Genomic DNA, 27,828 nt, shown 5'->3' on the forward strand with positions numbered 1-27,828 from the left:
TGCTACATTTCTCATCATACATATCTGAATAGTTTAAATTGGAAAATATAAAAATAAAAAACAGCTTCGTATGAAAAATTCCATCTCCCGCCAAAAAAAATATCTAGATCCAAGAGCAAGGAGATTCTTATCGTTTTTCCAGACACAAAAAGTAGAAGAAATTATCCCAATACCTAAATTGGTTCATGTTGACTACAGAATGAGATTCTGAAAATTTCAGCTCAAAAAATTAATTTCAATCAGTGCCCTAGGCCTTTTTTTCTTATGGAAATCGAACTTGGAGTTTAGGTGGAAGGGGGACAGAAGGGGTTCCTTAGAAATTGAAACCGAAATAGAAAAAAATATCCTTCAATTAGAAATTTTCATCTCGTTGGCTTTTTATGACTCAAAAATTAGAAAACTTGAGTAAACTGAAAAAATTTGACTTCAAAGACGTCAATTTTGAGGAAGTTTTGTGCCTCAAAAGCTTGTAAAATGGTGAAAGTTGTCAACGTTGAGAATTTCCTGGGTTAAAAAATTGTACGAAAGCCTTGAGACAGACAATGAGGAGGAGAGGAAGGATTCTCTCGAAATTTAAAAAAATTAATAAATATTCTTTCTTTTCGAACAGCGGCCAAATATCATCCATTTCGTTATTTCAATCATTTATGCAAACCAAGTTTTCAGTTCAACAAATTTGCATCGTTTTCCAAAATTTTTGAGCACATAATTTCTCCTTCTTCAATATAACAGATCCCTTGCAGGATCAAAATTATAAAAAAGTGTGGTGATTCATCTTCACTTGAAATTTGAATAAAATGTTATTTAAAAAAAAAAATTATAAATTAACAATGCTATGCTATTTTTTTTAAATGTCAAGAAATTTATTCAAATTTTCAAAAAAAATGAAAAAAAATCTCAAAAATCAATGAAATTATTTTATTACAGGCCTATTGACATGTTGAGAACTAGCTACAGAGAAAGTGAGTATCTAGCTCCAGAAATTCAGAATAATATGTACGTCGATAAAAAGGAGAAATTGTCAAATTTTCGTAACATGATGAAAAATTGCAAAATTATTACAACATTTTTATGGCTTTTGAATAAATCTTGAATTTTTTCCGACTTTGATACCCGTTGAAATTGGCAAAGCTCAATTTCTTTGATTGGGAAAACCTCATTTGAGCTATTTGGCTGAAAATTTCAGATTAAGAGTCTGGCATGAAAAAAGTTTTTTTCTCTTTTTTTTCTACAAATTGATAGAGAGAACTTTTTCTCAGAGCTATAAAAGAAATTTGGCTTTGAAATCAGAATTCCATCTTTTCACAATTTGAAACAGAATTAATAAAAATTCAAATTTTTTCTTCTTTTTTTTCAAAAATCTTGAGAGTTTCCAGCGATTTTGACACAAAGACAAGTCACCTACAATTCATACGCTCAAAAAATCTAGTTCATTTCTAATTTGACACCTTATTTTCTTCAAACTTGTTAGGCATTTGAAAAATATTCGCTGAAAATTTTGACAAGTCTCCCTTCATTATGGACCCACCCCCTCCAAGCTATAATTTTGGAATATTCCACGACCATTTTTGCTAGATATTTCTAGAGATGGTGGAGGGAGAAGCATATACTTTGCTACCTTTATTTTCTATGAAAAATAACTACTGGAATTATGATTACTTCCCTTTCGCTCAGATAATAAGAGTGAAACACATTATATTGAAATTTTTGTGATAATTTGGGATTGAAACCGCACCCAAACTCAAAATCTCGAAAAAATTATAATTACCATCCGGTGTAGTGGTAGTGGTAACTCCTTTATGTGGTGGATCCATTTTCGGATTAGGTAAAGCAGAATTCCAAGTGTTTGATCTTGAACCGGATGGCGACTGTACGATTTCGAGCGCTGGTGGAGGTGGAATGCGATCATTGACTTCTCTGTCTCTTTGATTACTTTCCAAAGACCCGCTGTAGTACTTCCGATCGCCTCCATTTTCGTCAATGCCACTTCCAGCGTTTTCTTCACATTTAATGCGAAGATCTAAACACAAATTAATAATATTAATAACTCCATCGTTGAATTGGATCCACAAACCCACATAGGTACAATTATTCAAAATGCAACTGTGTGGTGCTTTCTACATACCTTCGGCGCAATTTGAATTCGAATGCCAATGTTGGGGCGAAGGCGACTTCTCGATATTTCCGGAACGTTCAAACGATCCCGCAGCAGCAGTACCATCCACCGATAAAGGCGGAGGTATCGTCGGTGGGAGGGGTTCGTAATGGTGCGATACTGACGACGACGGCGGTGGCGTGAAACCGACCTGCAGCGGAGATTCTCGGTCTAGTTTCGATCCGTCCCTGAGCACGGATCCGCGTATGTGAGAATCACGCATCGAATCGTTGGGACTTCTAGGCGGATGACGTTTTCGCGAAGGTGGTAGGACTTCGTACGACAAAGCATGACTGGACACCTGTAATCGCTGATCGTAATGATCTCTATTACGATACATAGGATATGCAGATGGGGAATACGAAGAGCTCGACGCCGGAGACGAAGGCGGTAACATTGACTCGGAATCGTTGCCGTGCCCCGATCTGCTGCCACCGCCGCTTCCATCTTCCATTTTATTCGCATTTTGACCACCGGTGTTCTTATTCTGTTTCGAATTACGAGTACTACTTGGCGAATCAACCCTCGAGTCAGACGAGTGTTGTTGTGTGACTAATTTTTCTTGTTCTACGGATAATCCTTTGACCTGCGAATCATAAAAATGACATCGAGTTAGTAAAGGGGTCAAATTCGAAGTTACACGTATAACTAATTTGTTCAAATATGAAATGAACAGGGCTGGAGGAAGTACTTATTTCAATAAATAGGTACCTACCTTACAATTTTGCTCATTTTTCAGCTAGAAAATGCAGTTTTTACTTTTCCAAGTAATATAATTTCAGAGACAAAAATGACTGAATTGAATTTAAAAGCCAGTAACAATTCTATTTCAACCAATTCTCATCACACTTTCTCTTCTACCTCCACCCCTACCCCCAGTAACCAAAAACTAAATTTTCAAAAATGCTACCTCGACTTTAAAAAAATTAAATCGTCATTTAATAAAGTCGTTCAAATCATTTTGATGATATTTCAACAAAAAAGTAATAAATTATCAAAAATTTATCAATCACCGATTTCTATTTTCAGATTATTTTAATGACAAATCACATTTTCATCGAAAATTTTAGAATTTTTGACCACATCAAGGACTTGGAAAAAAGTTGAACGAACATTTATATTGAAAAAAAAAAAACAAAAAATACAAGAGGTATCAAAACTGAAAACACCATAATTATTTTTTTCAAATTCAATTTAAATAAAAATGAAATCTAAGCTATCGATTTTTTTCAATTTGGACCCTCCATTGACAGTTGACAAATTATTTTCAATAATTGAGAATGCATTTTTTAAACAAAATGATGAAAATTTACCCTCTGATTATTATTGATCCTTTAGAAACCAAATTTCATCATTTCCACTCGATCTAGAGCCTCCAGTAAGATTTGGATTTTCTTCAAAAATTTTGGAAATTTTACTAAAACCGTGGAAATTAATTTTAGCAGCTGAAAACTCGAGTTTCCATCCACATTCGAGATGCCGAAATTCAAAAACCCCAATTTCAACAGTTTCTAGCCGAACACTATTAGACTGATGATCTACATAGGTCCACATATAAAAAAATTTGAAATTCAAAAGTTTAAAAATGGAGTGGTGAATTTTTGCGACATGGAAATCAAATTCATCAGTTCAAATTCATTTTTTCATTTTCAAGATTTCGTTGTACGAGTATGTACTTCAAAAATTACAAAAAAAAGGGCCTATATAAACTCAATAGGAGAAGCTGAAATTTTGGTGACGAGAATATTTTGGAAGATGTTCTCCTAAACATCCAAATTTTGTCAAATTTATCTCTGAAAAGGGGGGGGGGATACAATCATTTCTAGTCCAAAAAATTAGAAGCCCAATCATGGTAGCTGAAATTTGTTAGAGAGGTTTTAGAATAAATTCTTCTTAAAAATCCAAACGTCGTCAAATTTTTTTCTGAAGAGAGAGAGAAGAGGTCAATATTGAGTAAGAAACAAATTTTCGTTAATTTTACCGATAAAGAATTTTCACAATTCATTAGATTTTAAAAATTCTCCAAAAATTCAAAGCCTAATCTACCCAAAAAAATTTTTATTAAATTTTGAAACATATTTTTTTTTCAAAAATCCAAATTTTGTCAAATTTTTTTCTGAAGGGGAAGAGATGTGTGGAGGGAGGGAGGGAGGTCAATATCAAGTGGGAAACTTTTCAAAAATTTTACTGGGAAAGTATTTTTGAAATGTTACATTTTTGGTCCTAAAATTTTTATTAGACTAAAATTATCCAAAAATACAAAGCCTAATCTACCCAAAATTTTTTAAATTAAATTTTGAAACATATTTTTTTTCTTCAAAAATCCAAATTTTGTCAAATTTTTTTCTGAAGGGGAAGAGAGGTGTGGAAGGAGGGAGGTCAATATCAAGTGGGAAACTTTACAAAAATTTTACTAGGAAAGTATTTTCAAAATATTACATTTTTGGTCCTAAAATTGAAGATTTTTCATTTTTTAAAACAAGTTCATCACAAATCCCCCAAAGAATTTGAAGCCCAATCCAAATAGTTGAAATTTCCGTTAACGGGGATTTTGGAACACGTTCTTTCCAAACTGAACTTTCGTTTATGTCTGATTTCAAAGAGAAGAGGTCAACATTAGGCAAGAACCAAATTTTCATCAATTTTGCCAGACAGTGACCAAAAATTGAAAGCTCAATTAAGACACGTTGAGATATTAATAACACGATATTTTCAGGTATTTTTAATAAATTTAGCCCAGACATTTCGAATGAGTCCATTGCCGAGGACGAAAAAATTTAAATTAAATTCCAAAAAAACACACAAAAACTCGCGATAAATTAAAATTATTTCGAATCCTTCCATACCAAAAAACCAAAAAAAAAAAATCCCCGACAGTTATTTAATTAGACAGACTGGCGCGACCCAAGCACATTTTCAACTCGGTAAAAATCAAAGTTATTTTTAACTTTTCATCATTAAGATAATTACTCAGCACGAGACGAAAAACTCATTTTTCGAGTTTCTTTTGCTTTTCACAATAAACCTCCTCCAGCCCAGCCCAGCCCTACAGCACGTGGACAAAATAATTCTCAACATCGAAATCGAAACTCACTTGTAAATACTCAGCCGCTTTTAAAAAACTCGATAAGCTTTCTTGAGCCACATGAACTTCTCCTTTGTACATGAACTCAAGTAATGCGGACATATTACTCGACGATGTTCCATCTAATATCACCAATATACTAGGACAAGAGGGTGCTGATTCGAATAAATCTTGAAAATGTTTACTGCAAGCTGCTAAAATTAACTTGTGCGCCTTAAATGTTACCCCTGCGAAGAAAAATAAAAATAAATTAATAAAACACCGCTTAACAAAAAATAAAAGAGTAAGTAATTTTTTTAATAACTCAAAAGAAAGGATACGCTACATAGTACGTTATACAAGATGAAAAAAAAATCATATCTCAGTTTCTGTCGTTTTCTTATGGTTTGGTGTGTATAATTATACGCCAACGTTCGAAATTTTTTTTTCATCTTTTATATAATGCCACGAGTATAGTACATATTATTTTTTCGAAAATACACAAAATAAACGTGGAACGACAAAGTATCGTAGAATTACACGCAGCATCACTCGTATACTCGTCACATCATGCGTTTAAAATAGTGTAGTAAATTATGCCTACGAAAAAAAAAAAAAAAAAATCAAACTTACCTTCGCAAAATAGTGTTACATCGGTAAGGCTTGCAGATTTAAATAAGTTATCAAAAGTACTGACGAGGTTGTTGCCAAAACTATTCCATTTTAAACAAAACTGCTGCTGCGGGTCCATTACCAAATTATTGTGCGCTCTCGCGAAAGCCTTTCTCTTACACTAAAGCTAACATTATCATTTACCCTGAAACATAAAAATAAAAATTTATAAATTATTAATACATTGCGTGGGTATATTTTAAGCTCACTATATCTCTTATCAAGTTCACGGTTATCTCGATCGCGATCGCAATGTCCGTGTTTATATGTAAGTAGGTATTATAAAACTGATTCGTTATGATTTATCCGCGACAACATTTCTCCAACGTGATGCGTTTTTATTTTTTATTTTTTCACAATCATCATGTCTACTCTTACAATTGATTATTATCGACTCGCCGATGAGATAAATGAAGATCGAAAATAAAAAACGCAGCAGAAATATCACCTCGTGCGATATCGATGCGACAGCATTAAAATTGTTAATTTGCACACACCGTAGGAATCATCGACGACGACGTATAGATAGATATGCATGTGGGAAAATTTAATTCGATACCTAAGATCCGCCGCCGATGCATTAAAGCCTCGTAGTGTAATTCGATTATACATGCTATTGTTATTATCATCAGCGCATTTTTCCGACACTCGATCGTATTCTGTATATTCGCAGATTTCCTGTACATATTTGAAATTCAACCTCTGTCTGTCTCTCTCTATATTTCCATTCTTTTCTCAGCAAATTTCGCTAATTCAGTCAATTTTGCAAAGAAGATTTCCACACTGATATCGTATCTCATAATGAAGAAGCTTTCGTACACGTGCGAGTTTAAAAATTAAATTGGCGCGGGAAAATCTCATCCCATGAAATTCAAACGTCAGCGTCATCGGTGATTTCATTCTACGAAATACGAGTAGGTAAGGTACTGTATCAGGTAACAGGATGAACAATGACGTGGGAAAATCGTATAGGGTTATAGACGTTGACTAAAGCAGATTATAGGAAATGGAAATAAGATGAGCAAACCTTACTTAGAGCGCAGAAATTATCAATTCTGCAATGTCACATTGGAGATTTTATCGGTTACGTACGTGAAAATGCACTTACGCTAAACGTATAAAAATTAAACAAAATAGGTATAGTCGACGAATGTGTAGAAAATGAGGTTATTGATTACAGAAGCGCAATAACTAAATGTTGCGATAAGAGTAGAAGTATAGCGAAAGCAACGAGCAGGGTTGGTATCGTTGAAAAAAAGGTCGAACTTTCGATACAGCAGTGCGAGGGAAAAAACCTCAAAAATACGATTTATAGCTTCGAGTTGAAAAAAAAAACAATAAACTTGGTTTAAAATTTTTCAAAAATGAGTTCTTGGGTTCAGTTTTAAAAGAGGATAGGAAATGAAAGGTCGACAACAATTGGCCTTCATTTTTTTTGGTTTCAACCTAAAATAAGTCTACTAACAAAGTTTTGAATAAAATTGGGATTTGAGCACATTGATTCTGATTTTCACATAGAGAAAAAATTCCTAAAAAAGATTCACCTGTATTAAAATCAATTCTCGGAAATCAAACCTCCAAGTAATTCTTTTCTGAAGAAAACGCCATTGAAAAATTTCTGAATTTCATTCAAAGACGAGCTCTCCGAAAGTTGAGCTCTGATTCATAATGTGAAGAATAGAATAATTGGCTATTAAAATGGGTCGTTTACAATTTTTTTTTTTTTTTTTTTGGAAATCTAATTGAGTTACATGCCTGGTAAAAAATTATGACCAAATGGTCTCAATCATGACGCACGAAACATTTCAAGTTTTTAGCCCAATATTTAAACCCTCCCAGCAATAGTTTGAAATTTGAAAATTCTTCATAATGTTTCAACAAAAATTTCAATTTTTCTGTTAAATCAGTTGCTAAAGGAGATAATCACAAAATTTTAAAATTTTGAAAGGAAGAACAGGTTGTTTTGAGAACTCATGACCATGATAAAAAAATGTTGACAATTGTTTAAACTTTTTAATGTGATGATTTGGAAGAACTTTAGCCATCAAGAATTCCACTGAAGCAAAAAAAAAACTAAAAAAAATTTCAAACACGAAAAAATTATTTTGAAGCATTTGAAAATTTTCCCAACCGAAAATTTGAAATTTTTCCTGCGTCTTGTTGAGGTCATCCAGCCATGACTGATAGAAGATGGGCTCCATCAAGTTTCCAAAAAAATTGAAAAATGATCCACCCTAGAGGCCATTTGAAGAGTCTCAAAAAAATAAATCTTCAAATATATAATTTTGAACATTTCAATTTTTTTTCCAAAATATCTCAATAACTGCTACTTTTATTCTCTACAATTATGTTTGTCAACTATTTCTTTTCGTAGAACTCCTGGTTTTCATTAAAAATCCATAACTATTTTTAGAAAAAGAAAAGGCCCCCATCATGAAAAAAAGCGAAGAAAAATATGTAATTGCAGAGCATGAAACCGTAGAGTAGTATCATTTTAAAAAATATTTTGAGTGAGATTTCATACGTTCTACTAAAATGTGCTCGTATTGTTCGCGATGAAAAATCACTTTTTTTTCAACTTTCTTCATGACAAAAAAAGAAACAATACATATTACAGGTCATAAAAATTTCCAAATGTGACCAAAAATTCATAAATTCAATTCAACTGGATTTTTTGTGATAAAAAATTGAAATTTTTCATCGCAAAAGATCATTTTTTGGAGGAACTAAGGCTCTTGTAAAAAAATGAAGAGAAACAAAATTTTAGGAAATAAAACTTTCTAACCTCAAAAAATTTTCTAAAACATAAACACTTCCATCTGTGGATATCGGAAACAGACTTTAAATCTGATTTCGTAGTGAGAAAAATGTCTCAAAAAATGAACATTTCTGTAAGGTTCAGGCGAATATTTATTTATTCGTTTATTTATATAAGAAAGAACAGGAAGGTCCTCTCAACAGTATGTTACCTGATTACAGAGAGAAAAAACCGGAAAATTATAAACATCCTCGATCCCTTCTCATCTATCAAAAAATTAGGCATTGCATTTTTTGAAGGGGGGGGGGGGGGGTTTAGGTCATTTAAAAATTTCCATCCATTTTCAAATCCACACTCGTCACAAAAATTCGAAAAATTTTCGACTTTGAATTTCTTTTGACAATTTGATCCTTGCAAGGTAAAATTAAACGTAATAAATTCGCCATTTTTTTCATTAAGCTTTGAAAAACGAAATTTAATTTCTACATCGGACAAATTTGTAGAATCTAACTCTCCAAAAGTGTGAAGACGAAGATTTTTCAAGAGATGACAAAAGGCTTAATTTCGATTTCGAAGGAAACTTTCCAAATCAAAAATCCGATTTGAAACTTTCGCCGGATTAAAAATAAGTGTTCAAGTTTCATTTCTACCCCACCTTGTTCGAAAAATTCAACGTACCTACTACCTAGCTAGATTATTTATCACAAGGTGAAATAAAATTTTCCACAATTCGGCTAGAACAAACCGAAGAAAAATCACAGGAGAAGAAACTGCAGACCTCGATTTTTCTAATATCATTTTTCCAACTCAAACGAACAAACGAACTTCCCGTTTCACCCCGAAATGCGCACCATTTTCCCCTTATCCTGAAAAAAAACCACTAAAAACCTCTACGAATTTTTGTAATTTTAAAATGAAGTCAAGCCATCCTCCTCCTTCTCCTCCTCTTCACACCTCAGCACTAGCTCATTCAAACCACCATGTGAGATTCCAAACCTTTAAAAGTCTGCTTGTCTTTAAAACCAAAAAATTGAGCTAAAGTACAAAACTTCTAAGGACCTTGAAAGATAAACCGCCGAATTTCCATAAAACAGACACCAAAGAGTACCTACTCGGATCATCCGAGTTCATCCGGATAAGGTCTGAGATTCGAGTTCATTAAACGACAATTTTTTTTGTTCGAGCTCCCCTTAATATGAAGCTAATACATTGTTGAACAAAACGTTTTAATTAAATACCTACTTTCAAAAAAAAAAAAAAAAAAATTTGCTTATGAAACAATGTTGCCCAAATATCCGGATACTCGGATGCACCCGAGCGATCACTTCGCCATCCGGATGCTCGTTGATATTTTAGTATTCTCTTATCCGCGATCTAAAAAATCGCCTGTATTGTATGGGAAAAAATTCGCCTAAAACCGAGCCGTCCCTGTCGTCAGATATAACCTTCGATGCATAACCGATGCAATTACTCAATTCGGTGTGTGATCCGATGAATTAAAATATTAATCTACATTACGCGATAAAATTCACCGTTATCGGTTATCGTATAAATCTTCTCATCACCAATCGATAAAGAAGGAAAAAAAGATAAGTTAGAAGCAACATAGTAATTGAAAAATAAGAAAGGGACATCGAAAATGAGAATTTTACCGAGTAAATAATATAATGCAATTTACCAAAACCGAATTATCATTCGATAACCGATAAACAAAATTACTATGAAAAATGAGTACCAAGGAACATGGTGAGTTAATTTGTCGATTATCTTTACCGTATTATATTTTTCATTAATAATGTTAAACCGAGCTAATGAAGCTTCTTTTCTGGAACGCATTTTATAACGAGCAGAATGATAATTTTCGGGCCAGTTTTAGGTACAGATAACAAAACCTCGTTCGATTCGATGTAATATATAAGGCGAAAAAAAAAACGCAATACCGTGTCGAATTAAAATTGATTTATTAGTCCTCGAAAATGCGCACAGGCGCAGGCTATCGAACGAGTAAATGCATTTTTGCGATGACGACGACGACGACAACGTCGACGTCGACGTCGATTACCAAGTTCAAATTGCCTTATACTGTGTATACGGATCGGATCGCGGGCAAGGTGAATAAGATGATATCTCTCTCCACACAATATCATTTATTAAAACGATAATTTCGTCTCTTTTGCTAACTTTTTAGCCGCCATTCGATTTATATTCTCTCGAGGAAAGAGATGATCTCGTATATCTCGGCCTATCTACGTCATTCAAAATGTACCCAGCATAATAATAGATATAGTTACTGATGGCGAGTCCCTGCACAAATTGTGTGTTTTTTTCATTTATTGTCGCAGAAAATTGTCAACACACTCGTACGCACCGCTGCAAACCGGTAAATCGTTTTATGTTTGAGTTGAATTTTTTACACGTGAAATTGGTCATCTCCTAGTTCGAATAACGACGCAGTTATCTCGCAGCTCACGATGGAATAGTCGAAAATGATGACCAAATTTAATATGAAGACCATTCATTTTGAGTTGAAAATCAGTCAGAAAAAATTTTAGCTTCGAAGGTGCCCCTAGAGGCGAGATATGAGTACTCAAAAAAGGGATATTTTCGAAAAAATCATGCTTTTTTCGTTTCAACTCTTACCTAACCTGGTTCGGAAAAAGTTGCCCAGTTCCAAAAGATAATATTTGAGATTCTGCGTCGATCTAGGTCTTTGTTGTCAAAATCCAAGATCCCTTTTAGGGTTCTACAGAGCGATTGAAAATCTGTAAATTGATTATTTTTGGGTAAACTTGTGTTTTGAAAATTTTTTCTTTTCGAATTTTTCGCAGTAATTGAGCTAAAACATGGAACGATGTTATTTCTGAAATTGGAAAAAATATTTTGGAATACAGTGGTCCCAATTTTCAGTCCTTATTGACAATTTCAAAAAACCGAAAAAAATTAGCAAATTTTTGATTTTTTTAAACTGGCAATAATGACCAAAAATTGGCACCCCTGCGTTCCAAAATATTTCCCAAATTTAAAAAATGGTATCATTCCAAGTTTTAACATTATCCATGAAAAAAAATCTGAGAAAAAAAATTCGAAGCACGAATTTACTCAAAAACAAGTCATTTTCAAATTTTCAACCGCTCAATATAACCCTAATAGTGGTCCTGGATTTTGATAGAAATGGCCTAGGTCGACGTAGAATCTCAAATACTGTTTTTGAAACAGAGCTATTTTTCCCAAAACAGGTTAAGTAAGGGTGAGAGTGAAAAAAAACACAATTTTCTCGAAAATATCCCCTTTTTGAGAACCCATATCTCCTCTCCAGGAACACTTCCAGAGCCGAATTTTTTTCCGAGTGATTTTCAACTCAAAATAAAAGGTATCCGCTGAATTTGGTCAAAACCCCTGGCATTGTTGTTTTCGCAATCCACTCTAAAGGCCTATCTCTAAATTTGAAGAAGCCATTAGCAATCAAATTGGAATTAAATACCCTCTAGAAAATTTGAGCTCAATCATCGCTTCATTTCTCAAAATGTCATTTTGTTTACAGATTTTTTTACTCGGTCTTTAAAAATTCCATCGGAATCCACATTTTGAAAATTTTTAAACCACCAACTCCTCGACAAACTCTATTTTTAGGCTATCAAAAAATCCAAAAACGAGGGAAAAATAGTCATCCCTCGAGCAAGCGATGTACAAAATTTCATTCCACTCGGCAACAATCACTTTTGACCTCTCCTCGTATCAATCCCGCTCCCCATTTTCAAACCCAACCAGTCAATGTATACCCAAAAAATGGCTTCTCTACTTGATTTAATTACATCGCGATGCAATTACACTCATACTCGTATTTATACACCAACAGTTTACTTATATCGATACATTATTTTTCGCATGGCCTTCGCGGCTAATAGTTTGACTTTTTTCATAACTCGTATAACTTGTACGGCCACTCTATACACAAAACTCTCGTATTTGTTATCATATTATACACATATGAACCGGCGAAGAGAGGAAAAAAAACCATGCAATAATAATATTCGAATGCTTTAATACAGGTTTTCCGCGGGGATGGTGCGTGGTAGGGGGCAGCGGTGTGGGTGCTGCAAATTAAACTTATATCCACATACGAAAATGAATACGCTACCGAAATTTTCAAACGTATTCATTTTTCACCAGAAAACCAGTTCACCGCAATTGCCAACATATTACACACATAACGAAAACGATGCATGGTAATAAAAAAAAATTCTTTAATCGATCGAGCATATGTACCGTTCTGATTGGTCGTTTTTGAGGAAAAAAAATTATTAAAATTTCAATATATACGATGTAAGTCGTTTCCTATTAGTGCTACGTGACTCGAGTGACCCAGCAACCATGTATGAGCAGATAATGTTCGGATTTATCATTCTCGATATGCTTCATTTCCAGAATCATCAAATGCATCTCGATACGCACTAGTCGAGAGCAATAAGCGAGTTTTTTTTTTGAACCACCGCAGGAAAGAAAGGTACCAAAGTACGTTGAATTTTTGTACCATCGTATGAGTAGGTATGTACATTTCGTACGATATGGAGGATTCGTGGGCATGAATACTTTTGAGGAAGGAACCTTAATCTCGCGTTTCGTCATATGGACCGAAATTCATATTATCAATCATGTACATAGTACATCTACATACATTAATCTGATAGTGAAAATAGGTCTTTCACTACGGTACAGGGTGTCTCATCAAACATATGTCATTTCTTTGGCTCGCGATAAGATAAGATAGAGTTTCAAAGGAGGGAAAAACATATGGATGAGACACATATCTCGGAATTCGAAAGGTCGATTGATAGAAAAAAAACGAAGAAATCTATTTTTAAAGACAAATTTAGCCTCAAAACACTTGGAAAAAATTCGAAAATGAATTGATTTTCACTTTTGAAGATGCTGAATTTCTCACTTCCAGCTAAAATTCAAGAAATAATTTTTTCAATTTTTCTAACACAATAATTTTTTTTTACAATTTTTCAGACTTGAATTAAGTAAAAAATTTGCAATGCATGATTTTTGAAAAATTTTCAACTAGTAGTTTGTTCCACTCAGTTCCAGAGAGGCAAGCTGGCCTCTTTAGGTTCTTTTTCCTTCCCTCTCCTACGTAGGATATCCACAAATTAGGTCTGCAGGGTGTTTGATTGAGTTCTGCAATTGAAAAGTAAAGACTTTTGCTGTGCATTTCAAAATCTCTGCAGAATTCTGAGACTGAGCATAAAGTTTCCAAGATTTCAACCTCCATCACCCTCTTCTCTCTATCATTCCTCACTAAACTGAGCTTTTCCACTGCAGTCTCAACACTATGATAAGACAGAAAAAAGACCAACTTTTCAACGAATTTTCAAGAAGAAAAAAACAGCCACTTGAACTGAATACATGACTTTTTCGGTATTTTTTCAATTTTTAGTACCACTGTCAAATGCAAGAACTTCTTCATTCAGATTGAATTTAAAAAATGATAAAAAAATTAAGTAATGAATTTTTAAAAATTATAATAATTGGACTTGAAAATTTTTCAAGCTCAATAGAAACGCTTCAACCCAAACAGTTACATTTTGAAAAAATTTCGATTCGACTCTAAAAATTTGTGACCTGAGAAGATAATTTAGTTGTAGCCAATGTTGCAAAAATGACATTTTGAGTTACTAATTTTTCCAACTTAGGTATAATTTTCAAAATAAAAAAATTCGTTCAATTCAGAAAGCATTTTTATGACATGAATCATAGAGGAAAGGGAAGATTGATCGTTTCATGTCCTCCCTCAAAATCGGGTTCTGTTTCTAGTGGGGAATTTTTGAAATATTCTGAAGCCACAGAGTGAATATTATAACAAGAGCAACATTTTAATTTAGGCAGGAAAAGAACTACTGACCTACTTTCCTCTAAATCACCACATGGAATTCAATAAAAGATGAAAAAAATTGTACATAGTTTTAGTCAAACGACAACAACATTGATCATTTAATATCTCAAAAAATTGTTATTTGGAAGGGGTGGCCGGTGGGGGAGGGAATTCATACTCACAACTCACAAGGGAACCTTTGAACTGCAACCCCCACTCCTTAATTTGACCGAAACCAAGCTACATCAAACGAGCATATTCTAAAATCTCCCCGAACCAATTTTACACACCTACGTTCGTTTTTGACTCAGATTCCAGAGTAACGTGAAATTTCTGGAGAAATTTGAAAACTCACTGGAGGCTTCAAACTGACCTAAAACTGGTAGTTTCTGACATAGGAGAATGAATGTGGAGTAATTTTCCACATTAATTCATTTATTAGTGATTGAAAAAAAATGTACAAAAAATTTGAAAAATCGACGTAAAAACAGCTATTTTGAATTTTTTAAACATTCAATGATTCGCCAAAAATCCAAAAATGAACTTTATAAACTTTATAGTTGAAATTTTGGTAAAGGGTTTTTTTTTAAAAGAGATGCTCTTTCGATTTAGATTGATTTCATTCAAATCGGAAGGGGTCAGTTCAAAAGGTTCTGTTGTGAGACGAACTGGAAGGAATTTTTTTTGTATAGATAAACATCTGTAGAAAAGGCGTGGACCAGTCCTCCTGATTTTTTGTGTGGGGGGGAGGAGGAGAGAGGGACAAAAAATTTCAAATCGTTACAGCTCTGCAACAAAAAAAAAAACAAAACGATTTTTTTCGCAAAATATGACGTATTGCAGTAAGGACTCTAAAAAAATTGACCACTTCTTGCAAGTGGTATCATTCTCTTGCATGGAAAGTGAGGGAAGAGGAGAAGGAGCAGAATTCAAAAATACCATGGAAATTAAAACGATAACAGAATATTAGACATCGGTAACATTTTTTGAAAGTGCATGTACTTCATGAAAATCGAGACATAAAAAAAGAGCAAAAATTTTCCCAAAAAACCAAGTTGAATAATCAAAAAATAACTACTTTTGATAAGCTCGACAGCTCAATTCAGATTAAATCGATTTTAGGTACATAGAAGAGGGTAAGAACTCCAAAAGCAACTAAATTTCGATTTTTACGAAGCGATAAAGTGATCAGTAATTTAAAAAGTGATAACCTTGATAAATTTCTAACATGGTTGCTTTCTCTCTTCCCTGAAGTTCAATCAACTCTGAGCATTCAATTCAAATCAAAATAATTTATCAATACTTTTCTATCTCCCTTTATTTAAATTATCAATTTCCAAAAAATTAAATGATCAATTTGTTAAAAATAATCAAGAGTTGAAGTATTTGATGCTTCAATTCTCGAAATTACTAACGCTATCAATGAATAAAAAGATTTACAACGAAAAAATTTTCATCATTTTTTACCAACAGTTGAAAATCAATTTTTGCAATTTAGCATCCCCTCTTTCATTTCCTTCCCCACCTCCAAGTCTATTCAAACCCATTGAAAAATCTCGCGTACAATGTTTCGCAACGTGCCTACCTCAACATTCAACGTGTTTACCATGTAATTCAACGAAATTTACATTCGACGTTGATTTTTTTTTTCGTTCCACCAACCATTACCAAGGCAAATGAAAAAACCCCTCTTGTTATTTATCGCGATGATATAATTTCCCATGAATTTTTGTTCATAAGGAAACCTATAAAGGTTCAGAGATGTACGAACAAGTAGGTACTTGTATAGTAATTTAAGGGGGGAACAGCAGCACCTACCTACCTACCTACCTACCTACCAACCAATCTACCAGACACACGAGCAGACGTAACATGGCTCAATTTATTGCGTTTTTTTCATTCCTTTCACTTGCATAATGCATATAGATGTTTATCGAGGAGAAAAAATTCCAAGAGGTATGCATATTAAAGAATTTTTTTTCGGACCGGATTAGTATTTATTTTCGTCATCGTCATCGCCATTGCACATTACTTTATATCGACGACCAATACACACGAAACGCATTCAAAATTGATGGAAAAAACCTTGTAATAATTTTTCCTTTTCATACACCGTACTATTTACGAGCTAGTCTACATCGCATAGTCGTAGCTAGCTATATAGCTAGGTACACTACACTACATACTACATTGTAAATACAAATTATAATTTTACAACGAGTCGGAGAGTCGTATTGAAAGCGTGGCGCTGTGCATGTACGAAAATTTTTACGCTTAATCTACACACAAAATACATTGTCCTTGCAACGTATCTACACACTGTTGCGTCATTCAAGCATCATTCTCCTTGAATGCATTATATTACATACAGATAATGTGTGTGCGTATGTATTAGAGGAACAAACGCGAATATGTACGCGGCCGGAGAAGGAGTTAAAAAACACACAAATCGCGTCCCGCGTACTATAAAGTCTCGTCGTCGTCGCGCAGAAGAGAGAACGAGAGCGAGGAAAACACCACACCAGCAGCAGCACTTCGTAACTTCTTTTTTTTCTCTCTCTCTCATTTTATATTTTACGAGTAAAATACTCTCGGGCGACCTAGTACATTGCACAAATTTTTCCATAACATGTCATTCATATCGAAGTACATTTAAATGGGCAAATGGACGTAAAAAATATTTATAAAAAGAACATACTACGAAGTACAAAGAACACGGCTGCGATACTCGAATACGTACACAAATATTACATTAACTTTCACTATGCACATCTATGTACCTACTCGCGTATTTACCAATATTGTAGTATATTACACTCCTCTCTGTACGTATGTAGTACCTCAATGTACCTCTACCTTGCCCACCAATAGTGTACCTCTAGATACACTTGCACAGACAGCCGCAGATGTGTATTCATTTTATGACTCTGCACATACTACATATATACTATAATATGAGTAAACCTGCATACAATAAAGAGTATGGTTTTTTTTTCTACAGTACGTACATACACATATCGAATGCAAAATGGCCGTATACGGTACACAACTCATTATAACGCTCATTACGCTGCTCGACCCCCCGCCGTCCACGTCCAGGCGCATCGCGAGGCGGCGGCGCTCGGCGCTGCGCTGCGTCGCGCCGCTTGCGCCTCGCCACAGCTCGCGAGCTCTGCTGCGCCAAGTTAACACGCAAAATTCACGATGCAATTACCAAAATATAAACGTACATAATGAAGGAAGGCTATACTGCGTAGTTATGCATCGAGAGTTGATCGACGAGTAAACATACTCGTATCTACATAAATTGTACCGCTCCCTGCCCGCCTCACCCATCCTCACCGAGTCAGAGCTAAATTCGCAACGTTCCGAGTTGGTTAATTGCCGAATAAATAAAAAGTGGAAAAAAATTTCGACCGAGTTTAGCCAATCGACTGATACGTACGATACGACCTAACCTAAGTACAATATGCATTAAAAATGGAGAAAAAAAAAGAAAAAAATTTACGCACCGTTTACCAAAGTACCACAGGTAGTATAGGTAAATGTTATAGTATGCAAATTTTTTATTCTACACTCGATGTTGTTGTTTTTAACCATGAAAACATATACCGACAATGATTACAAAGTCGTTACTTTGTGTTGGTAATTTTTTTCTATATTTCAAGTACATTAACAGGAAAAACGCATTAAAAACAGTAATCCGGTAATTAGAACGATTCGTTGCAAGCTTTAACCATATTCATACTATGTATGTTGCTCTATAGGTACCTCTACTCGTACGTACGCATACTCGATACATATTAACTAATAGTATGTGGCCGTGGTCGTGGCGCTGGCCTGGTAAGACAGAACGTGTTTTAACGGGTGATTTTTTTTCTCACATCGCGTCACTGTGAATTCATTAAACAGCATCGTATAAATAAACCAAATTGGCCAAAATTAAGCTAAAATTCCGGAAATTTGACGACGAAAAAAAAATTATACGAGAAGTAAAAGTTATATCGAGCTTGTCTGCCATTGTCACGACCACGTTCTTCGAGATAAGTATCGAGAAGGTAAGTTTTATTCGGCGAGGGCTGTTCAAAATTAGGGTAGAGTTCTCGTTCATACTCGATGTGAAAAAAATTTCGCAAATTTTTTGGGAACCCCTAAAAATGTGCTAATAATTACTTTTAGAAAATGCATAAAAATTATTATCTCGATTGGTGCATACTGCATATTAACCCCGTCATCGAGGGCTTTATTTGAAAAATGAATCGAGCGCGCGAGAGCACTAAACTTCCCACGACAGCTCGTGGGGAAACGCGACGTTGTTACCCGGGTTGCATCGACGTACGTTTTCAAACGAGCCATCCCCACTACAACGAGCTAAATGGGACTGGTCATAGTCCTTTCAAATTTCCAATCATTGAAACGAAGCATACATTACTACACTTTCAAGGGCTGCAATTTGAAAAATGAATCGAGCCCGCGCAAGCACCCAAGTTCCCACGACAGCTCGCGAGGAAATCAACGGTGCTCCCGGGCGTTGAATTGACTTGTCTGAATAAACGATCCATACCAATTAAAACACATCTAATAGGACAAATCTCAGATTTCTGAATTTAGAAATGATGCACAATAATTTTCTGTTCGATTGGTGCACATCAACCTTACCCTTGAAGGATACGTTCGGAAAATGAATCGAGCCCGTCTCAGCATAAAATTTCCCACGACAGCCCGCGAGGGAAGCAACGTGCTCTCGGGCGTTGAATCAAATTGTTTGAATAACCAATCCATACCAATTAAAACGCATCCAATAGGACAAATCTCAGATTTTTGAATTCCGAAATCATGCACGATAATTTTCTGTTCGATTGATGCGCATTAACCAAACCCTTGAAGGATACGTTCGGAAAATGAATCGAGCCCGCCTGAGCATAAAATTTCCCACGACAGCTCGCGAGGGAAACAACGCTCTCTCGGGCGTTGAATTGACTTGTGTCTGAATAAACGATCCATAACCATTAAAACATGCCTAATGGGACAAGTCTCAATCCACTTGGATTTCTGAATTCAGAAATGATGCATGAAAAATTTCAATTCGATTGGTGCATATTCGCCATCCCTCGGGGGCTTTTATTCGAAAACTGAATCAAGAGCGCGTGGGTCTGATTCGTCCCACGGTTGCTCTTGGGAAACAAAACACAAACCGTGGCTTCCTGAATAGTATGTTGCCACTTATTATTTGCTCATGCGTGCTCACTGCATCATTATTTAAAGAAAATCATACCCTATCCCAACATGGACGTCATGGTTTTATCTCTTTCCTCTCGCCGCAATGCTATTACTGGTTCCCTCCCCTACCACCTCCTCACTTCTTCATTTTTATTATCCAGTACAGGCTCGTACTCAATTTTTTTCAAAAAAAAAAAAAAAAACAACTTCCAATACTCAAAAATGTAACCAAAATGTAACTAAAAATGTCACAAAATGTGAGCAGAACATTTACCTACTTAAAAGTAGAAAAAAATGTTTTGGTTACTCATTTCAAAAAGTTGAACTATTTTGAAATTTTTTGGTAAAAAAGATCAACTTTTGGGCAATTTTTGACGACAAATTGAGTTTTTGAAATTTCTGGCAAAAAAAGACAATTTTTCAAAATTGTGCTAAGAAAAGCGAGAATTTTTGACAGTTCATGGCAAAAAGCAAGACTTTGCCAAATTCAGCAAAAATAATGACCTTTTTGGGAATCTTTGGCATAAAAGTAACACTTTTTGACAATTTCTGGCATAAAATTGTCTTCGAAATAATTTTTGAAAAAAAAGTGAAAAAAAGCAAAAATTTGTTTTTGGTCAAAAAAACAAAAATTTTACAATTTTAGCAAACAGCAGCAACTTTTGGGAATTATTGGCCAAAAAATTGTACTTTTTCACTTTTTTTTTAAAAGCTAGACTTTGTTGCATTTTTTGGGCAAAAAACGAGATTTTTTTTAGTAATTTTGGCTAAAGACGCGAGACTTTCCAATTCTACTCCCACAATTTCAATAAAATTGCTGTTTTTTGGCCACAAAAATGCACCAACGAAAGATTGCAAATTTCTTTCATTTGTTATTCTAACTTTCTATAAGATGAACGGAGTAGGTGCTCAATTGAGTATCGAACTTCAAAAACCCAAATTCTGGGCTTTGGCACAATTTCCAATGAATTGAAAATTATAAAAATTTGGCTAAAAATTGAAAATTCTCGAGTGGAAAAATTTTAAGCTATATTTTCGACTTTTCTACTCAAGATTCAATAGACCTTTACTCAACTTTCCTGATCCCTAGACAAGAGATATCAACAAAAAAAACAACATATGTAGCCAAACAATTAGACATCTCAACAAAAATGCAACGAAATCTGAAATTTTTAAATAACGTTGAGAAAAACTTGGAAAACAGCCATAAGTGAGAAAGGTACCAGATACGACGCTCACTCCCTACTTCTCCAAAACAAGAAACTTCACCACAGAAGAAAATTGTAAAACAAAAAAAATATTTCATTTTGTACTAGTTCCGACCTGGAGAAGTTTTCCTTGAGAAATTGAATTCAGAATAAATCGTAAATTACGTCAAACGGATCATTCGATTTTTCAATTGAGGGATACTGAGACTTGAAACTTTCTCCCACTGAAAAAATTCTTTACCTTCTCCATATTAAACTAAAACTAAATTAGGTACTAAAATATCGTGACTTTTCCGAAATCTTTATAAAAACGTGTTCTTCATTTTATTCTAATTTTATCGTACCTTTAGACAAAAAAATTGGAGTGTCGAAAATTTAATTAAATATAAAAATCTTTGACCAGTCTGCCGCTAAAAAATATGAAACTCCATAACCTTCTAATTAATTGAAACATTTCGCCGAAAATCTTTCTATAATTTTCACCCACAATTTTACAGACGTCATGAACCAAGTCCACTCTTATTCTTTTCTATTCTAAAAATTTAATTATTCGAATTAGCTTCTAATTTGTACAAAAAATTTCATTTTCTCGAATAAAAAAGAAATTCGCGTTAGTTCGGGGTCATTTCTTAGGTCAAATGGAGCAATCAAGTTCATACGTTAGGTAAATTTCAAAGAAAATCTATCGTCATTTCACGCTAGATTTTCACAACGATTCATGAATACCTAATACAAAAAAGCGATGCACTTCTGGAAATTTATTCTACATATACCTAAAACGCGAATCATCTTCACAACGTTTAGAAACAAAGAAGAAAATTGAACCCATTTCAGCTCGAATAAATTACACTTTCGGTTTGGAAATTATATTTTCAAGGTTTCAAGAATTTACACCCGCATTATCCTTGTCGTTTCAAAACACCGAGCTTTTTTTAAATACGAATAAATGGGTCGTAATAACCGGTTCCTTCAAATAATTTGGTTAGTTTTTTAAAAATTCAAAGTGTCCTAATGAAATTTTTACTGAATTCAAATTAGATTCGCGGATTACTTTTCACTTTTTATTTGTTCTAAACGCATAGGTCTACCTTTATACTCGTCGGTGCCCTCTTTTTCCCTCGCTTACAATTAATCATTTTTACACAATGTTTATAAATAGGTAATGCGAGGTAAGATACCTTAATGTTACTTTTACTAAATTTAGCTAAACGTGGTTAATAATTTCATTACGAATTTTTGCGAGCGAGCGATATTTTAATTTAATTTTTTTTTACTAGGAATTGCGAGCTTGAATCATTACGTTTCACGTGATTTCCACCATGAATGAATAGTCTACTCTGAAAACCGATCCACGAATAGAATAAATTTTCAATTGAAATCATCATTCGGAGTTTCAAAACGCGGTCAATAATAATTCCAACGATATAGTTACACATAAAAAAAATTGTTTTGAGGGGGAGGGAATTCTGAACTTTGAACTCGGAAAAAAACAAGTCGTTGATTGCATCATCCAATCCATTTTCAAAACCACAAAAAACAGATCACATTTGGTTTTGAATCCTTCCCACCTGGTCCAAATGCTCTTCGACTTCTCGCTGCAGAAAATTTCATTCGAATGATTTAAAAAATGATCGCATTTTCATCAAATTACGAATTCGGTTTTATTGGCAATTTTTCAAATAAACGCGCAACTGGAATAAATTGCGAAGAAATACCTCACGGAATAGTCATTCGGACGTGACCTACACTACCATTTTTCGAAAGCAGCAACATTTCGCATTTTAATTACGGACATATCACGAATTAATGAAAGTGTTTTCAGATACACATATTCGGTTGCATTATAAAACAAGTCGAACAAATTTTCCTCAATTAAATTAACCCAAACGATAAGATTGATCGATAATCGCGTACATAGAAAGATGAAAAATTCAATGCGTCGAATTTGAAATTTCAAATTCAACTTTTAATTAGATTGCTTCGTACGTCGACAAAAGTCGATTGCGAAACAAAGTTGGTAATAATTTTTTTCCAAAAGTATATAGCTACAGGTAGAGTACCTATACATCAGCGAGCACATTTTTTTTAGCATTAATTTTTATCTATACGTAAAAATACAATAAGGTGTAAAAAAAAATTAACATACCCACACAGACGAACCTAACCTACGCGACCTTATTTCCACGACGACGTCCAATTCTTCGATACACTAATCGACCATAAATAGGTGCTATCAACAACGTCAGCGAGCACTTTGATAAAGAAAAAAAAAACGAAAAACGCAGTATTATGTTAGGTACCTAGCACAATATAAAACGTCGAACGACAACACCAGCTGGTGAAAAATTTTATCGAAATTTTATTTTATTTTTTCCATCGTTTAAAATCACTATCAACAAACGTGTTTCATCGCAAAACGTCCAAAATTAAAATGATCCGAAATCGTAACAACACACGAGATGATAAGAGAATAATCGAGAAATTTTAATATAATAAAAGCCAATTTTTAAGACTTAAAAAAACACCACAAGTTTATCTGCGTTCCTTCGCACTGGGAAAAAAACCAACCATACACTTCCTGATACAATGTATAAGAGGAGTACTAGCCTATCTCTTTCGCTGTGCACATCAGCAGCATCGTTAATAAGTTTTTTTTTTTTTTTTTTTTTTTTTTTTATCGAATCGCGATTACAAATTACACACACCACCATGTGTGTGTGTAATCATTTGACTGCTTTCGTTATCATCACAGGTCGATACCAATATTTATACCGGCAATTTTTTCTATAATGAATTTTTCTATTAGATATTTCGTTACATCTACGAATACATTAAGTCGATTCGTGTAATTAACGATAGGTAAAATAGAAAATTACGACTAGATAAGACATTTTCCACACATGTTTGTAGAGGTGCAGCACAACAGCTGTGCCGTGATAGAAAACTTCGAACGTCAAAAAAATTAAATGAATTATGATCCGGTGAGTGGTGATGGTTTTTCAGCCAAATTTTCATAATACAACATCAACGTTTTCAATAAGGAAGTGAGCTAGTATAAAAGATTCAAGAGATTTCAAATCACGTGTAGAAAATAATTAAAACAGATAAAAATTAGTACTAAATGCGGATGCATGTATGAAGCAGATTCAGGAGATTTAACGATCTATTCATTCGAAAATACATCGTAGTCAAAACTGAAATAAATAAAGAGGTTTTCAGAGCCATATGAGTTATCTTTGAGATAAAGTATTGACGAAAACGTCAAAAAACTGAGCTATGGAAGAGGGAAAGAAATCCTCCGTCATAAAAGTACATACCCGAACCACTCATCCAATTCTGTAATCGAAATTTAAGCTCATAAGATGATAAGACCGATTTCGAGGACATACAGTACAGACCTAGGGTACTCAACTTACACCAGACGTTTTCAGGTTATGCAAAAGGCAGATAAGAGAAATCCCAGTTTAAGATGCATCAAATTCAACTTGAAGAAGTTCACGTAACTTGACAACTTTTAAAAAAATGATACGAAAATTTAAATTTTTTCAAAATGTCTCAAAAAACACCTTTTTTTTGAAGAAAAAGGGAGTAAACTAAACCACAATTTTAAAAATTTAGGGCATCTGCTTCGATTTAGAATGGATTTTTGATATCATGAAAATGAAGAAAAATGAAAAAGAACTGAAAATTTGAACCTTGAATATCAGCAACATAATTCTAAAAATCAAACAAATTCCATCCCATTCCATCCGGAAATGAGACAAACTTTGAAGCGTTTGGGGGGGGTGGAGGGGAGCAAATTTGTTGCTCCTGATCGAACTTGAAAAATTTGCTTCAAAGTTCAAACACATCAGTAAACGGTGTAGACAAAATTTCAAAAAGCAAACTTTCAATTTTTGTGTATTTTAAGTTTTTCAAAAATAGAATTTTTTATAGCAAAAAATGTGTTTTTTTTTTAAATTTTAAAGATGAAAAAATGTCAACTTTTTCTGTTTCCTCCCTTTAAACACCAAAGAAAATGTCGTTTCATTTTCCCCCTTGAAATTAGGGGTAGATGGACAAAAAATTATAAAAAATTATTTCAAACAGGCAAATGTGGTTGGAACTTGAGCTCAAGTCAATATTCTACCCTCCATTATTTTTGAAAAATTCGGGATGAAGATGTAGGGCCAGGGGAGGGCAGAAGGGTGCATGAAAAACGTCGTTTTAGTATTTTTTTCAAGTTCTAAATTAGTGTTACCCTTTTTTCTCTCAATAATCTGCTCTTAGCATTTAGGATTTTTCAAGTTTGATTTTCAGCGTAATTTTAATACTAGCACACACGTACTTCTGGCCACCTCTACCTCCTCCCCTCCCAAAAAAATTAAGGTCAAAATGCAAATGAATGAAAAACGATTTTCTTTAGGAGGGAGGGAGAAACCAACATTAAATCCATTTTTAAAACATTTTTTTTTTTTCGTTTTGGAGTTGTTAACTTTCACTGGAGGAGTGAGAAAGAGAGGAGTAATTGAATAAATATGTAGTTCAAATTTTACTTTGTCTTTTCAATTTCATTCGACAGGATTTTTCAAAATAGTTCAAAATTAATTGCCTCAAATAGACAGTCAATAGATACCTTGACACAGTAATAAATCTATACGTATCTCAAAAAAAAAAAGTACAAAATGCTCATCGTAAAGAAGGCAACGTAGAGTAGAAACGAGTTGGAAAATGTAAACATCCTTCAACACCGCTAAATAATGCATCCGAATAAAATATTTAAAACTTCAGCCCTTAATGTTCTTGTTCACGAACACGTAGAAGGGTCATAGAAATCGTACCGATTGCCAAGGTCAAAAATTAGTACAAAGAAACCTGTTTTCTCCCCTTTTGGTTCAGCTTGAGAACGCTAAACTCTGAATGAAATACTATTCGCTAGAAATTGCAGTTTCGTCGCGTACCTATCGGTTGCTTTCGAATCGGGGTTTCTACAATTGAGATCCTCTTTTACCTCTTTCCCTCTGCCCCTCATCCCCCCAAAAAATCACATCAAAATACAGCCTGTTTGGAAGGTTTCAATATAAATTCGCTCGATAAAGTTTAGCTTTCTAATTTTAGTTTGAAATATGTATCTCAAAAAGCACAGTCTTTTATAAAAAAAACTACATACATCACTTTGCAGATAGGAAATTTCATGCTGAACAATTTTAATCGCCTCCATTTTTTTCGCAAGGCCTTTGTTTTTTTCAAAAATCGATTTCTTGAGGTACAAAATTGAAAAGTATATATTAACTGTTGCTAAAATATCTCAAAAATTAAAAAAAACTTTGATTTGGGAATTTTATAAGCTACAATGATTGTTTCTTTACGTTTTCTTTTCTCGAAGTACCCTCATTCCCTCTCATCCAACTCAAAAAATTGATTTTTTGTAATGAAATTTGTGACATTTCTCAATTATGGAATCAAAAAAAAAAAATGATGTTCAGAGAAAACCAAGAGTTTTACAAAAAAATTAAGAGAAACGAAATTATGAAGCATACAATTAAGTTTCAGTCTAAAAGGCTTTTTTTTTAAATATTTGGAGCAAAAATTGAAAATCTCAACCTTTTTGCACTGTATGGAATATCCTAAAGAACCATCCAATACTTACATTAAAATTCTGCATTAAAATAAAAAAATTGGACAAATCGTCTAGAAACCGATCTTTATTTCAATTTTTGGCTTTGGATTATCCTATGGTTGCAGATGAAAATTTAAATTTTCCAAGAAAAAATCAAGACGAAAGTTTTTGGTTCCTCTCATAAGACTGGCAAAAAAATGAAATCTATGCAAATTTCGGTTCAATGACATTCTGAGTAAGTGTCGATACTCAAAAATTCCCATATTAAATTTTGAATATGAATATTTCCGCAAAACCTCCTAATTTTACTGCATTAATTTCTTCAAATTCTTGATAAATATTGATAAAAAATTGTCAAAGCCCAAAAAACAAGTTGATCTTAATTCTTTCCCCACTCAGAACAAAAATTCCTTCCAATTGATCACATTATCAAAACCTAAGCTACCCTCAAACAAATCGAATTGAAAAAAGAAAGATAAAAAGGGTGATCAATTTCGCTTTCTAGAACGCTATAAATAGAAGGAAAAAAAAAAGGTTGTATTGATTTCATTTTCCGGGAATGAATCGTACTCTCATTCTGCATATCACTATTTTAAAAACCAGAAGAACTGCACAATCTGTACAACTCGTATTTCCTAATAAAAATACACTCACACTGTAAGTGCTGACAGGAAACAAAATCATAAGTACATAGGCAATATGAAAAAAATATTATCAGAATTTTTCACTTATACGGCCGCTATCGTCGACAGGAAATTTACACATTTCCTAAAATTACCTATAAAAAAAAGCCCAATATGACTTTCATTCGTCCATCGTCCTATTTAGTCACTGATTTCTGGAAAAAATGCGTGTATGCATTCCAAATTACTCGCAATAATGACTCAGATAAGTATAAATTACGCGAGAGAAAAAAAAAATCAGTTGAAAGTATAACAATTTTTCCCGATAACGTAAATAGTTACGAAGTTGAAAAATGAAAAAAAAAAATTCAACGAGGTAACAAACAGAAGAAAACTGGGTGAAATTATGGTAAATACATACAAAGCGTCGCCAGTTTAACGGCAACGAGAGGAAATTATTCTTCTGTCTTCGAGGGTTATATATCGATTTGCTTCATTAATATTACACAGGGTAGCTAATCTTAATTGAAGGGTCGTGAAATTTAACCTATAAAAAAGTACTGCTACATTATATTGCAGCACTTTCCGTTGATTTTATTCTGAAATTTATTTTAAACGTTATAGATACGTATTTCTACGAATTGATGAATAATA

General features: G+C 33.8%; 1 protein-coding gene across 4 annotated transcripts in view; it reads right to left on the reverse strand.

Annotated features, from left to right (window-relative positions):
* Positions 1-27,828, reverse strand: part of chinmo (Chronologically inappropriate morphogenesis) — a 50,289-nt gene that overhangs the window by 10,041 nt on the left and 12,420 nt on the right. For 3 of the 4 annotated variants that reach the window (XM_065343660.1, XM_065343662.1, XM_065343661.1), the window contains exons 2-5: positions 5,853-6,036; positions 5,250-5,467; positions 2,126-2,741; positions 1,769-2,020 (exon numbers count right to left, since the gene is read on the reverse strand). In XM_065343660.1, the coding sequence (XP_065199732.1) occupies positions 1,769-2,020; positions 2,126-2,741; positions 5,250-5,467; positions 5,853-5,970 (1,204 nt within the window). In that variant the 5' untranslated portion in view covers positions 5,971-6,036. Of the gene's footprint in view, positions 1-1,768; positions 2,021-2,125; positions 2,742-5,249; positions 5,468-5,852; positions 6,037-23,098; positions 24,745-27,828 lie in introns of those variants that run through there. The other variant, XM_065343663.1, reaches the window with a different exon arrangement.

The sequence above is a fragment of the Planococcus citri genome, chromosome 1 (assembly GCF_950023065.1).
Source record: "Planococcus citri chromosome 1, ihPlaCitr1.1, whole genome shotgun sequence".
Lineage (NCBI taxonomy): Eukaryota > Metazoa > Arthropoda > Insecta > Hemiptera > Pseudococcidae > Planococcus > Planococcus citri.